The sequence below is a fragment of the Mesoplodon bidens genome (assembly GCF_964165515.1).
Source record: "Mesoplodon bidens genome assembly, chromosome: 4".
NCBI classification, from domain to species: domain Eukaryota; kingdom Metazoa; phylum Chordata; class Mammalia; order Artiodactyla; family Ziphiidae; genus Mesoplodon; species Mesoplodon bidens.
In genome coordinates, this window is record NC_138160.1 from 31673702 (window position 1) to 31688949 (window position 15248).

The 15248-nt window shown below is 38.7% G+C and overlaps 1 protein-coding gene across 2 annotated transcripts in view; it reads left to right on the forward strand.

The window, feature by feature from the left end:
- The window catches only part of WDR70 (WD repeat domain 70), a 316067-nt gene that overhangs the window by 59894 nt on the left and 240925 nt on the right, over window positions 1-15248 (forward strand). For both annotated transcript variants that reach the window (XM_081231053.1, XM_081231052.1), the window contains exon 7: window positions 9917-10050. In XM_081231053.1, the coding sequence (XP_081087179.1) occupies window positions 9917-10050 (134 nt within the window). The remainder of the gene's footprint in view (window positions 1-9916; window positions 10051-15248) is intronic.

Sequence of the window (15248 nt, forward strand, 5' to 3'; positions counted from 1 at the left end):
CATTTCTCTAGGAGGTAGGTCAAAAAGGATCTTGCTGTGATTTAAGTCACAGAGCGTTCTGCCTATGCTTTCCTCTGAGAGTTTGATAGTGTCTGGCCTTACATTTAGGTCTTTAATCCATTTTGAGTTTATTTTTGTGTATGGCGTTAGGGAGTGTTCTAATTTTATACTTTTACATGCACCTTTCCAGTTTTCCCAGCACCACTTACTGAAGAGGCTATCTTTTCTCCACTGTATATTCTTGCCTCCTTTATCAAAGATAAGGTGTGCGTGGGTTTATCTCTGGGCTCTCAATCCTGTTCCATTGATCTATATTTCTGTTTTTGTGCCAGTACCATACTGTCTTGATTACTGTAGCTTTGTAGTATAGTCTGAAGTCCAGGAGCCTGATTCCTCCAGCTCCATTTTTCTTTCTCAAGATTGCTTTGGCTATTTGGGGTCTTTTGTGTTTCCGCACAAATTGTGAAATTTTTTGTTCTAGTTCTGTGAAAAATGCCAATGGTAGTTTGATAGGGATTTCATTGTATCTGTAGATTGCTTTGTGTAGTATAGTCATTTTCACAAGGTTGATTCTTCCAGTCCAAGAACATGGTATATCTCTCCATCTATTTGTGTCATCTTTAATTTCTTTCATCAGTGTCTTACAATTTTCTGCATACAGGTCTTTTGTCTCCATAGGTAGGTTTATTCCTAGATATTTTATTCTTTTAGTTGCATGGGTAAATGGGAGTGTTTTCTTAATTTAACTTTCAGATTTTTCATCATTAGTGTATAGGAATGCTACAGATTTCTGTGCATTAATTTTGTATCCTGCTACTTTACCAAATTCATTGATTAGCTCTAGTAGTTTTCTGGTAGCATCTTTAGGATTCTCTATGTATAATATCATGTCATCTGCAAACAGTGACAGCTTTACTTCTTTTCCAATTTGGATTCTTTTTATTTCTTTTGTTTTCTTTTTTCCTTTTTGCGGTACGCGGGCCTCTCACTGTTGTGGCCTCTCCCTTTGCAGAGCACAAGCTCTGGACAGACAGGCTCAGCAGCCATGGCTCATGGGCCTAGCCGCTCCGTGGCATGTGGGTTCCTCCCGAACCGGGGCAAAAACCCGTGTTCCCTGCATTGGCAGGCGGACTCTCAACCACTTTGCCACCAGGGAAGCCCTATTTCTTTTTCTTCTCTGAATGCTGTGGCTAAAACTTCCAAAACTTCGGTGAATAATAGTGGTGAGAATGGGCAACCTTGTTTTTTTCCTGATCTTAGAGGAAGTGCTTTCAGTTTTTCACCATTGAGGACAATGTTGGCTGTGGGTTTGTCATGTATGGCCTTTATTATGTTGAGGAACTTTCCCTCTATGCCTACTTTCTGCAGGGTTTTTGTCATAAATGGGTGTTGAATTCTGTCAAAAGCTTTCTCTGCATCGATTGCAATGATCATATGGATTTCCTCCTTCAATTTTTTAATATGGTGTATCACATTGATTGATTTGCATGTACTGAAGAATCCTTGCATTCCTGGGATAAACCCCACTTGATTATGGTGTGTGATCCTTTTAATGTGCTGTTGGATTCTGTTTGCTAGTATTTTGTTGAGGATTTTTGCATCTATGTTCATCAGTGATATTGGTCTGTAGTTTTCTTTCTTTGTGGCATCTTTGTCTGGTTTTGGTATCAGGGTGATGGTGGCCTCGTAGAATGAGTTTGGCAGTGTTCCTCCCTCTGCTATATTTTGGAAGAGTTTGAGAAGGATAGGTGTTAGCTCTTCTCTAAATGTTTGATAGAATTCGCCTGTGAAGCCATCTGGTCCTGGGCTTTTGTTTGTTGGAAGATTTTTAATCACAGTTTCAATTTAAGTGCTTGTGATTGGTCTATTCATATTTTCTATTTCTTCCTGGTTCAGTCTTGGCAGGTTGTGCATTTCTAAGAATTTGTCCATTTCTTCCATGTTGTCCATTTTATTGGCATAGAGTTGCTTGTAGTAATCTCTCATGATCCTTTGTATTTCTTCAGTGTCAGTTGTTACTTCTCCTTTTTCATTTCTAATTCTATTGATTTGAGTCTTCTCTCTTTTTTTCTTGATGAGTCTGGCTAATGGTTTATTATTTTTGTTTGTCTTCTCAGAGAACCAGCTTTTACTTTTATTGATCTTTGCTATCGTTTCCTTCATTTCTTTTTCATTTATTTCTGATCTGATCTTTATGATTTCTTTCCTTCTGCTTACGTTGGGGTTTTTTGTTCTTCTTTCTCTAATTGCTTTAGGTGTAGGTTTAGCTTGTTTATTTGAGATGTTTTTTGTTTCTTAAGATAGGATTGTATTGCTATAAACTTCCCTCTTAGAACTTCTTTTGCTGCATCCCATAGGTTTTGGGTCATCGTCTCTCCATTGTCATTTGTTTCTAGGTAGTTTCTGATTTCCTCTTTGATTTCTTCAGTGATCTCTTGGTTATTAAGTAGTGTATTGTTTAGCCTCCATGTGCTTGTATTTTTTACAGATTTTTTTCCTGTAATTGATATCTAGTCTCATCGCGTTGTGATCAGAAAAGATATTTGATATGATTTCAGTTTTCTTAAATTTACCAAGCCTTGATTTGTGACCCAAGATATCCTGGAGAATGTTCCATGAGCACTTGAGAAGAATGTGTGTTCTGTTGTTTTTGGATGGAATGTCCTATAAATATCAATTAAGTCCATCTTGTTTAATGTATCATTTAAAGCTTGTGTTTCCTTATTTATTTTCATTTTGGATGATCTGTCCATTGGTGAAAGTGGGGTGTTAAAGTCCCCTACTATGATTGTGTTACTGTTGATTTCCCCTTTTATGGCTCTTAGTATTTGCCTTATGTATTGAGGTACTCCTACGCTGGGTGCATAAATATTTACAATTGTTATATCTTCTTCTTGGATCGATCCATTGATCATTATGTAGTGTCCTTCTTTGTCTCTTCTAGTAGTCTTTATTTTAAAGTCTATTTTGTCTGATATGAGAATTGCTACTCCAGCTTTCTTTTGATATCCTTTTGCATGGAATATCTTTTTCCATCCCCTCACTTTCAGTCTGTATGTGTCCCTAGGTCTGAAGTGGGTCTCTTGTAGATAGCATATATACGGGTCTTGTTTTTGTATCCATTCAGCCAGTCTGTGTCTTTTGGTGGGAGCATTTAATCCATTTACATTTAATGTAATTATCGATATGTATGTTCCTATTCCCATTTTCTTAATTGTTTTGGGTTTGTTATTGTAGACCTTTTCATTGTTTTGTGTTTCATGCCTAGAGAAGTTCCTTTAGCATTTGTTGTGAAGCTGGTTTGGTGGTGCTGAATTCTCTTAGCTTTTGCTTGTCTGTAAAGGTTTTAATTTCTCCATCAAATCTGAATGAGATCCTTGCTGGGTAATCTTGGTTGTAGGTTTTTCTCCTTCATCACTTTAAATGTGTCCTGCCACTCCCTCTGGCTTGCAGAGTTTCTGCTGAGAGATCAGCTGTTAACCTTATGGGGATTCCCTTGTGTGTTATTTGTTGTTTTTCCCTTGCTGCTTTTAATATGTTTTCTTTGTATTTAATTTTTGATAGTTTGATTAATATGTGTTTTGGCATGTTTCTCCTTGGATTTATCGTCTATGGGACTCTCTGTGCTTACTGGACTTAATTAACTGTTTCCTTTCCCATGTTAGGGAAGTTTTCAACTATAATCTCTTCAAATATTTTCTCAGTCCCTTTCTTTTTTTCTTCTACTTCTGGGACCCCTATAATTCAAATGTTGTTGCATTTAATGTTGTCCCAGAGGTCTCTGAGACTGTCCTCAGTTCTTTTCATTTTTTTTTCTTTATTCTGCTCTGCTGTAGTTATTTCCACTATTTTGTCTTCCAGGTCACTTATCCGTTTTTCTGCCTCAGTTATTCTGCTATTGATTCCTTCTACAGAATTTGTAATTTCATTTATTGTGTTGTTCTTCACTGTTTGTTTGCTCTTTAGTTCTTCTAGTTGCTTGTTAAACGTTTCTTATATTTTCTACATTGTATTTCCAAGATTTTGGAACATCTTTACTCTTGTTATTGTGAATTCTTTTTCAGATAGACTGCATATTTCCTCTTCATTTGTGAGGTCTGGTGTTTTTTTGCCTTGCACCTTTAGCTGCTGTGTGTTTCTCTGTCTTCTCATTTTGCTTAACGTACTGTGTTTGGGGTCTCCTTTTTGCAGGCTGCGGGTTCATAGTTCCTGTTGTTTTTGTTGTCTGTCCCCAGTGGCTGAGTTTGGTTCAGTGGGTTGTGTAGGCTTCCTGGTGGAGGGGACTAGTGCTTGTGTTCTGGTGGATGAGGCTGGATCTTGTCTTTCTGGTGGGCGGGTCCACATCTGGTGGTGTGTTTTGGGGTATCTGTGGCCTAATTGTGATTTTAGGCAGCCTCTCTGCTAATGGATGTGGTTGTGTTTCTGTCTTGCTAGTTGTTTTGCATGGGGTGTCCTGCATTGTAGCTTTCTGGTCATTGAGTGGAGCTGGGTCTTGGCATTGAGACGGAGATCTCTGGGAGATTTTCACGTTTTGATATTATGTGGAGCTGGGAGGTCTCTTTTGGATCAGTGTCCTGAACTTGGCTCTCCCACCTCAGAGGTACAGCCTGGATGCCCGGCTGGAGCACCAAGAGCCTGTGCTGCACATGGCTCAGAATAAAAGGGAGAAAAGCAAGCAAGCAAGCAAGAAAGAAAGAAGGGAGGGATGGAGGGAGGGAGGAAGGGAGGAAGGAAGGAAGGAAGGAGGGAGATAAAGTAAAATAAAGTTATAAAATAAAAAATAATTATTAAGAAAAAAAAGTTAAGTAATTAAAAAAACAAACAAAGAAACAAAAAACGGACAGACAGAACCCTAGGACAAATGGTAAAAGCAAAGCTATACAGACAAAATCACACACAGAAGCATACACATAGACAGTCACAAAAAGAGAAAAGGGGGGAAAAATATATGTCTTTGCTCCCAAAGCCCATCTCCTCAATTTGGGCTGATTCGTTGTCTCCTCAGGTATTCCATAGATGCAGGGTACATCAAGTTGATTGTGGAGATTTAATATGTTGCTCCTGAGGCTGCTGGGAGAGATTTCCCTTTCTCTTCTTTGTTCGCACAGCTCCCGGAGTTCAGCTTTGGATTTGGACCCGCCTCTTCGTGTAGGTCGCCTGAGGGCGTCTGTTCTTCACTCAGACACGACGGGGTTAAAGGAGCAGCTGATTCGGGGGTTCTGGCTCACTCAGGCCGTGGGGAGGGAGGGGTACGGATGCGGGGTGAGCCTGCGGCGGCAGAGGCTGGCGTGACATTGCACCAGCCTGAGGCGCGCCGTGTATTCTCCAGGGGAAGTTGTCCCTGGATCACGGGACCTTGGCAGTGGCGGGCTGCACAGGCTCCCGGAAGGGGCAGTGTGGATAGTGACCTGTGCTCGCACACAGGTTTCTTGGTGGCGGCAGCAGCAGCCTTAGTGTCCCATGCCCGTCTCTGGGGTACGCGCTGATAGCCGTGGCTGGCGCCCATCTCTGGAGCTCCTTTAAGCGGCGCTCTGAGTCCCCTCTTCTCGTGCAGCAGGAAACAAAGAGGGAAGAAAAAATCTCTTGTCTCTTTGGCAGCTCCAGACTTTTTCCCAGACTCCCTCTCAGCTAGCCGTGGTGCACTAGCCCCCTTCAGGCTGTGTTCACTCAGCCAAGCCCAGTCCTCTCCCTGCGATGCGACCGAAGCCCGAGCCTCAGCTCCCAGCCACCGCCCGCCCCGGTGGGTGAGTAGACAAGCCTCTCGGGCTGGTGAGTGCCGGTCGGCACCGATCCTCTGTGCGGGAATCTCTCCGCTTTGCCCTCCACACCCCTGTTGCCGAAGCTCCCCCGCTCCGCCACCTGCAGTCTTCGCCCGCGAAGGGGCTTCTAGTGTGTGGAAACCTTTCCTCCTTCACGGCTTCCTCCCACTGGTGCAGCTCCCGTCCCTATTCTTTTGTCTCTGTTTTTTCTTGTTTTTTTTTTTTTTTGCCCTACCCAGGTACGTGGGGGAGTTTCTTGCCTTTTGGAGGTCTGAGGTCTTCTGCCAGCATTCAGTAGGTGTTCTGTAGGAGTTTTTCCACATGTAGATGTATTTCTGTTGTATCTGTGGGGAGGAAGGTGTTCTCCGCGTCTTACTCTTCCTCCATCTTGAAGCTCCGCCAGAGCTCTGTTTTCTGTTACTCATTACCTTTCATATCCTTTTGTTGGATAATAAATGGAGTATGTAAGAAGTCACAGAGATCCTGATACTTTATTTATTTGTTTGTTTATTTATTTATTTTTGGCTGCATTGGGTCTTTGTTGCTGTGCGTGGGCATTCTCTAGTTGCAGCGAGCGGGGGCTACTGTTTGTTGTAACGTGCGGGCTTCTCACTGCGGTGGCTTCTCTTGCTGCAGAGCATGGGCTCTAGGCGCACGGCCTTCAGTGGTTGTGGCATGTGGGCTCCGTAACTGTGGCTTGCTGGCTCTAGAGCACAGGCTCAGTAGCTGTGGCGCAGGCTTAGTTGCTCTGCAGCATGTGGGATCTTCCTGGACCAGGGATTGAACCCGTGTTCCCTGCATTGGCAGGTGGATTCTTAACCACTGAGCCACCAGGGAAGTCCAAGATCCTGGTACTTCAGAATGCTAGCATTGGAGATCTCATTTTGTCACTTTGCCCTTTCTTCTTTGCCATCTTTCTTCTGTCCTTAGATAAAAAAAAGTGAACTTTGTAGTTTATCCTTTTCTTTCCTGATAGAGGGTAATTGATCTTATATTTGTCAAACTGCATAGCTGTTTGTTTGTATGTGTTTTTTTTAATTTGCAGTCCTCCTTCATTTTTTAAAAGGGTTATTTATTAAGTGTCAGATTTGTGCCAGGCACTGTGCTGGGCACAAGGATGGTCTTTGTCCACATGGAATTTACACTCTTTTTTTTTCTTCTAGTTTTTAGAGTTTTTAACTCATTTACAAATAAGAAAAACTGATACATGCTAACATAAATAATTTTTATGAAAAATTACTTTTTTGAAAGCAAAACAATCCATTAATGAGGAGAGTGATATTATTTCACAGTTTTGCAAATCTCTTTAATATCTGGCTTAATAGAAGAGGGCTGGATTTATCATACCTGCTTTTTTGCATTCAGTCTTTTACAATATCATTATGCCTCTGGATAAAAGGCAAATGATGTCTTAGTATTGTAAAAATAGCTTTGATCTTGAGTACACTTGAAAGGGTCTCGTGGACCCTCCAGATCACACTTTGAGAACCACTGCTGTATTCTAATCTCCTCATTTTACATGTAAAGGCCCTGGATCTCAGAGAGATTAAGCGAGAAATCCAAAATTACATGGCCTGTTCATGATAGGATACAGATCCTAGAGGTTTGTCTCACTTCTCTTGGTTTGGATTCTCAGTCACAAACCTGGGAAATATACCCTAATGGCCTGTCCTGTTCTCTCTAGTTGTTGCCTCTAGCAAGGACTGTCACAGTATATTACTGCCCCCTACTCCCATTTTTTTAAATAAAAGAAAAGAGGAAAATCAACAAACATGATAAATTCTGCCATTGGCTTACTGTGTTAGTATTTGAATTAGCATTTCTATTTGAACTAAAATGCTAAGGCAAATTCTATTGCACTCTGTTCCATGTAAGCTGCTGATGACAGACTGCACAGTAAATATCACAGGGAGATATAGAAAGCAGATTAACCATAGTCTCATCAGTTATCATATATTCTGTGTCTGAATGTAATGCAGTCACATATCCTAGGAAAATTTTCACAAGAAAAGGCTGAAAAGGTGGTAGGTATATTAAGAATTTGCAAATAAACTGGCGATCTTTTTGAAGTTTTTAGATAAAATGGGAGTTTTTCTGAAATTAGATACTTTCCATTCCTTAGCCAGACCTTATTCTGTCTTTTTTTTAAAAAAAACAAAGAATCTTCTTGGTCACTTAAGAGATCATTTCCTTTGTATCCTACCAGATGATCCAGAGAAGGATCATAGCCTTGTTCCTTTAAACAACCTAATGCCCCGAAAAGCTGGTCCAGTAGAGGAAATTCTTCCCAAGGAATATACTTCCTACTTTGATTTTTTTTTAGGTTCTACATTTTTTGGTTCTAAATTATGAATCACATCCATTTCTTTTTTCATTAATATAGTGACATAATGGTAATTCTCTTCCTCAGTGAAAGAATTCACAACAGGGAAATTCCTGGCGGCCCAGTGGTTAGGAGTCTGCATTTACACTGCCGGGGGGCACGGTTTTGATCCTTGGTTGGGGAGCTAAGATCCTGCATGCTGCGCAGCACAGTGAAAAAAAAAAAAAAAAGGAATTCACAACGGTGAACGTTTTTTAGGTGAAGAGCTGCTTTTCCCCAGGTTTCCCTTTGGGCACATTCTTCCCAGTTTACCCTGAAGTCCAAATGACCACCAGGAAGTTGGAAACTGCAGGTTGTAAACAACACTGTCCTTTTCCCCAGGAGAACAGTGAGGATGCCTGCAGCTGGTCACCATTCCTCCCACCCTGATTCAGGGCCTCAGCCCCTGTGGCTCCGTACTGGTGGTCATGGGGTAGGAGTGGAATTTACACTCTTGAGGGGAGGAATAGAATAGACAAGTCACAAATGAATTTGCAATTTCAAATTACATTGTAGGGAGATGAACACTGGTGGGGTTAGCTTTATCAGGAGGAGGGACACCTCTTTAATTTTAACAGGAGGGAAGAAGGGTAGAGTGGGCATGTCGATGGGATGGGGAGAAGGAGGTTTACTAGAAATGTAAATTATATAGGAAATAAGAGTGGCCTTATGTAGACAATTGGTAAGGTTCAGAGATAAATATATGGGAATTCCTTTCAGTATTCTCTATACTTCTGTGAATGTGTAAACATTTTTACAATAACTAGCTTAAAAACAAACAAACAAAGAAGACTGGCCAGTCACCTTCTTAATCTCTGACATATTTCCAAAAAGTTGAAATACATGCAGGGCAAAGGCAGGACTGCAAAAAAAATTAGTTAACCTAACAGTACAGTTAGAAGCTCTGATTATTAATGTGTAAAATAACTTGGAGTATTTTTTAATTATATATATTTTTAAAGATAAAATTTGATTTGAAAAAATAAGCATATCTAAATAAAACGTGTTAAACATGAACTATCTCTCAGCTGTAAAAATCTCTGGACTCAATGATAGGAAAGCTTCTGTTTAAGTATTTACAATCTATAATTTTTTTAATTTACTTAAAACATGAAAATTAGTAAAATTCTTTCCTGATTTCAGAATAAAAATATCAAAAGTGTGATTTAATAAAAAGTAGGTATAATATGAAGAATTAGATGGAAATGATTTCTTAAGGCAGCAGTTCTCAGATATTTCAGTTTCAAGACCCTTTGCACTCAAAATCTTTTAAGAACCCCCCAATATGTCTGTTTATATGAGTTATTTGTGTCAGTATTTACCATAGCAAACATTAAAATTAAGACATTTAAAAATATTCACTGTTTACTTCATTTAAAATAATAATAAACCCAATGTATTTAACACAAATATTTTATGGAAATGTATTTCCTTTGAAATACGAGAACAATTGTTTATTGAAAAAGCTGAATTGTTTGTAAGATTTCTACTTATATACTGAAGCAACTTAGTTTATCATATGACAGCTATTCTGAGTACATGGTAGATAAGTTTGGATGAAGCTACTGATTAGATTAAACTAAAATATTTTCTTGTATTTCAAAGAAATGATACTCCTAATAACAAAGCCACATAATATAGAAGGTGCTTTCCATTTTCACTTTTCAGAAGTAACAACAGTGGTGATCTATATTTACAGTGCCTGTAAGGTAGGAAGTAGGGTTAGAGAAAGGAAATAGGGTTATAATAGACAATAAGTAGCTTTTCTCCATTTTTTTTTTTTTTTTTAAACCAGGTTTCTGCTTTGGGTCTGGATCCCTCAGGTGCCCGTTTGGTGACTGGAGGATATGACTATGATGTTAAGTTTTGGGATTTTGCTGGAATGGATGCTTCTTTTAAGGCATTTCGATCCCTTCAGCCCTGTGAATGGTATGTATTATGCAACTTAATACCTTCATATTTGAAGACAGAGTCTCTTGTTATTTGAATTCCGTTTATGATGATTTTTACCAAAATACGATAAGTTTACATGACTATATACTACATTCGTTATTCAGATGAAAGTGAAGTGTACCTTTTATATTTCTTTTCTTTAGTAAATTTCCTTTAGTTTCATTAATTTATTCTTTAGTAAATTTCCTTTAGTTTCATTAATTTATGTTTTAAAGACATTGTTTTTTAAAAAATATTTTAATTTAGAAATTGTTACCTTGCCTAGTTTACTTTAAAACACGTCATTAAATACTGTGTAATATTATATGTGTGTGTATAACATATGTTAAGCCAAGTGCTAGTTGGTGCTGCATTGTGCAGTTATGGTCAGCTAGCATTATATTATAAATGACTTTACATGTTGCTACCATAAGCCACCCTCTTATGTCTACTTTTGACCATCGTTGTTCTTTTAGCATATTGGATATCAGAAATGGATTTTATTGGTGAAACTATCTTGTTAACTTGCATAATGTATGTTGGAAATGAGCTTTCAATGATGAGATTTAAAAATATTCAAGATATGTGGATTAGCTGAAATTACTCTGACTCAATTTCTTACTCTTGCATGAATGGGGTGTAAATCTAGTTTTGCCTTCAACCTGAACTCTTAGGGGTTTTGTTTAATGTCCACTTGTAAACTCTGGATTTCATCAACTATATGGAGAAAGTTCCTGTCTCTGGACCGTTGAGCGTTTGCTTCTAGTGAACCTTTTGTGAAAGTGGTGGTTGGAGCATCTAAATGAGATACTGGGATTTTTCTCAAGCCTGCAGAATAGATCATATGAATTGTTTGTGCTTACTTGCCAATAAATATTACATAATAAATGTCTTTCTTATGTGGATCAGAATTGAGTCAGACCTCAAATTTCTCTGGCAGTTGTATAGTTATCTAGCAAAATAACTTTGCTGACTAAAGTGGCTCTGGTCAGTGTTCTACAAATCATTATTGATTTGTAAAGTTTGAAGTCATAACTCTTAAGCTGTCTAGTAGTAAAGATTTGAGAATTCTCTAAATAGATCTTAACAGATGTAGGATCAATTGAAAGGAAAAAAAAAACGCTGAGTATCTCCAGCGATGGCTATATTTAAAATAGCTCTTATGATTTAAAACAATGACATTTATCTTGAGTTAGTATGATGACCTTTTTAAAAATAAATTTATTTATTTTATTTATTTATTTATGTTGGGTCTTCATTGCTGTGTGCGAGCTTTCTCTAGTTGCAGCGAGCGGGGGCTACTCTTCGTTGCAGTGCGTGGGCTTCTCATTGCGGTGGCTTCTCTTGTTGTGGTGGATGGGCTCTAGGCACACGGGCTTCAATAGTTGTGGCTCATGGGCTCAGTAGTTGTAGCTCATGGGCTTTAGAGCACAGGCTCAGTAGTTGTGGCACACGGGCTTAGTTGCTCCGCGGCATGTGGGATCTTCCCGGACCAGGACTCAAACACATGTCCCCTGCATTGGCAGGCGGATTCTTAACCACTGCACCACCAGGGAAGCCCCATGATGGCCTTTTAAAAATGTACTTAAAATATGTTGTTTAGGGCTTCCCTGGTGGTGCAGTGGTTGAGAGTCTACCTGCTGATGCAGGGTACACGGGTTTGTGCCCCAGTCCGGGAAGATCCCACACGCCGCGGAGCGGCTGGGCCCGTGAGCCATGGCCGCTGAGCCTGCGCGTCCAGAGCCTATGCTCCGCAACGGGAGAGGCCACAACAGTGAGAGGCCCGCGTACCGAAAAAAAAAAAAAAAAAAAGTTGTGTATATCCCTTTTTCCCACATGATAGATAGTCTCTTGATTCATAAAGGGATTGTGCTCTCCTACCTCTACAACCATAAGGTGGCTTGTTCAGGACTATCCAGTGCTATATCAATGATCAGCTCTGAATGGAATATATATCTCATGAGTCTCAAGCCAGTGCTCTATTATTCACTAAACTATGTCACTTGCTACACTGTTGTCATTGAAAATGCAGAAAAAAGCAAGAATATGCTTATTTTCTCTTCTGTAATTAAATTGTTGCATCCTATATGTAATTGTGAGCTATCAAAGATTAGATAGGTGGGAAGAAATAGAATTCTTGACAATTCATATAAAATTAATATAAAACTCTAATAATTGCAAACATTATGTGAATGTTACTCCTTTAAATCATGAGAACTATTTAACTTTGCTATCACTTGTCCCTAATCTCAAAGTAGTGTGACTCTGCTTTTTATGATGTTTTTGTGACTCAGTGTGTATTTTATATTGATTTACATATTCATCTATAATTCCCTTTTTACTGTAAAAAAGATTTCAAATGGAGAGAAAAGCAGAGGGATTAGTATGATAGCCATCTACCCTTTACCTAGATTTAAGTTATAAATATTTTTCTTTATTTGCTTCATCTCATTTTTGTAATTTTTGAATTATTTAAAAGTAAAGACACTGTTTGTATGTAACAAAACAGAAACAGACTCACAGATGGAATAAACCAGTGGTTACCAATGGGGAGAGGGAAGGGGAGAGGGGCAGGATAGGGGTATAGGATTAAGGAGATACAAACTACTATGTATAAAATAAATAAGCACAGAGATATATTGTACAGCATAAGGAAATATAGCCATTAGTTTGAAGTAACTTTAAATGGAGTATAATCTATAAAATTATTGAATTGCTCTGTTGTACACCTGAAACTAATAAAATATTATAAATCAACTATAATATAAGAAAAATAAAGACAGATACACCTTTCACTTTGAAATACTTCAATGTGTTATCTTTGAAAAAGATAGACGCTTTCTTATATAAATGTAGTTCCATTATTTTTAACAAAATTCTTCATAATTCCTTAATATTTCCAATAAACATTCTGTATTTAAATTTCCCCATTTGCCCTCAAAATGTATTTTAAAAAATAATTATTTATTTATTTTATTATTTATTTTGGCTGTGCCGGGTCTTAGTTGTGGCAGGCAGGATCTTCAGTTGCAGCATGTGGTCTTAGTTTCAGCATGCATGTGGGATCTAGTTCCCTGACCAGGGATCAAACTCATCCCCCTGCTTTGGGAGTGCAGAGTCCTACCCAGTGGACCACCAGGGAAGTCCCTGAAAATGTGTTTTAATGCTGGTTTGTCAGACATGGATCCAATCAAGTAATACACATCACGTCTATTTTGTATCTCTCTTACATCTCTTTTAATCTACACTGACCCTTCCCTAACTATTTTCTTTCCCACAACTTTATTAAACAGACAAGTCTAGTCCTCCTCTATGAGATTTTTCCTTCCTGATTTTCTAATTGCTTCCTTTTGATATTATTTAAGTTGTTTCTTTATCTCCAGTATTTCCTATAAAAGATCCAGAGGCTTGATTATAATCCATATTGTTTCACATTAGATGGCATGTATTGTCTGGTTGTTGTCACTATTAGTGACTAGCAATTAAGACTGATCCCTGGAGTAAGTTGGGACATCTGATTCCTCCATTGTAAAGTTAATATTACATACTTGAGATAGGCAAGAACTTTGGGGGGAAGATACCTTGGTACCATGTAAATATCCAGATTCTATTCATCCTTTCACTTAATAAGTTTAGCATCCATTGATTATTCATACCTGAATCATTTATTTCATCAAGGGCTGCAAGATAGTGGTTTTCTAATTCTCTTGTTTCATCTACTTTTACTTGCTGGCATTCTTCTAAGAGAAGTACTTTTCCTCATGCCTGATGTTATTTGCTTCCCCTGAAATACAGTTCCTACTGGAGAGTCACGATAAATGCTTAGTTATTTCCCTTTTATTACTCATTTTTAGCTTATGGGTCGGTGTTGATAAATGAGTTGTTGCTGTTATTCATGGTGATAGTTTTTTTTTTAATTTTTTGCTTTTTTTGATTACTGGTATTTATGATTTTAAAATTTTTATGCGTTTCAGTCAATTGCAGTCATTCTTCTTTTTTAAAAAAAATTTTTATTTATTTTTGGCTGAGTTGGGTCTTTGTTGCTGCACTCAGGCTTTCTCTAGTTGTGGTGAGCGGGGGCTACTCTTTGTTGCCATGTGCAGGCTTCTCATTGCGGTGGGTTCTCTTGTTGCTGAACACGGGCTCTAGGCGTGCGGTCTTCAGTAGTTGTGGTGCGCAGGCTCAGTAGTTGTGGCTCTTGGGCTCTAGAGCACAGGCTCAGTAGTTGTGACGCATGGGCTTAGTTGCTCCGTGGCATGTTGGGATCTCCCCAGACCAGGGATTGAACTCATGTCCCCTGCATTGGTGGGCAGATTCTTAACAACTGTGCCATCAGGGGAAGTCCCAGTCATTATTCTTTTTGATGTTTAAAGTGTCTCAGATTTGGCCATTGGGAGTCCCTGATTGCTATGTAGTTTTGACATGACCTCATTAGTCTTTAAAAGCTTACTTATTTTCTGGAACAACATGTTGTAGGCTTCCCAGTACATGCCTTTCCAGGTCCCACAGTGAGCATTTCCCCACAGACACCTCTTTTGTTAGTGGGAATGGTATTCAGAGACCAAATCTGGATGCTACACATGTTCATTGATATTGGGGTATCATTACTTCTTGACCTTTTCAGTGGAAAGAGGTGAAAAATATAGATAAGTGTGTGTGTGCTTAAATGATGAGATCATATTGACACTTCCATTTCAAAATTTTAGTAAACTTTAAATTTCTGAATATTTTTTAATTTACTGAAAAGATGTACAGATAGTCCAGAGTTCAGGTATACCCCTAACCCAGTTTCTCCTATTGTTAACATCTTACGTTACCATGTCACATTACGTTTGTGATAATTAAACGAACATTGGTACATTATCATTACCTAAACGCCAAACTTTATTTCGATTTCACTTTTTTTATAAACCAATATCCCTTCCAAGATATTACATTACATTTAGTCTTCATGTCTGTTTAGTCTCCTCTGGTTTATGCTAGTTTCTCAGTCATTGTTTGATTTTCATGACTTGACAGTTTTGAGGTGTATCGGTCAGGTATTTTGTAGAATATCCCTTGACTTATTTTTTAATGGCATTTTTCTCATGGTTAGACTGAGGCTGTGGGTTTTTGGGCTGAATATCACAGAGGTGAAGTGCCCTTCTTGTCACATATCAGGGGTACATGCTATCATGTTTTTAAGGTTTCTCCAC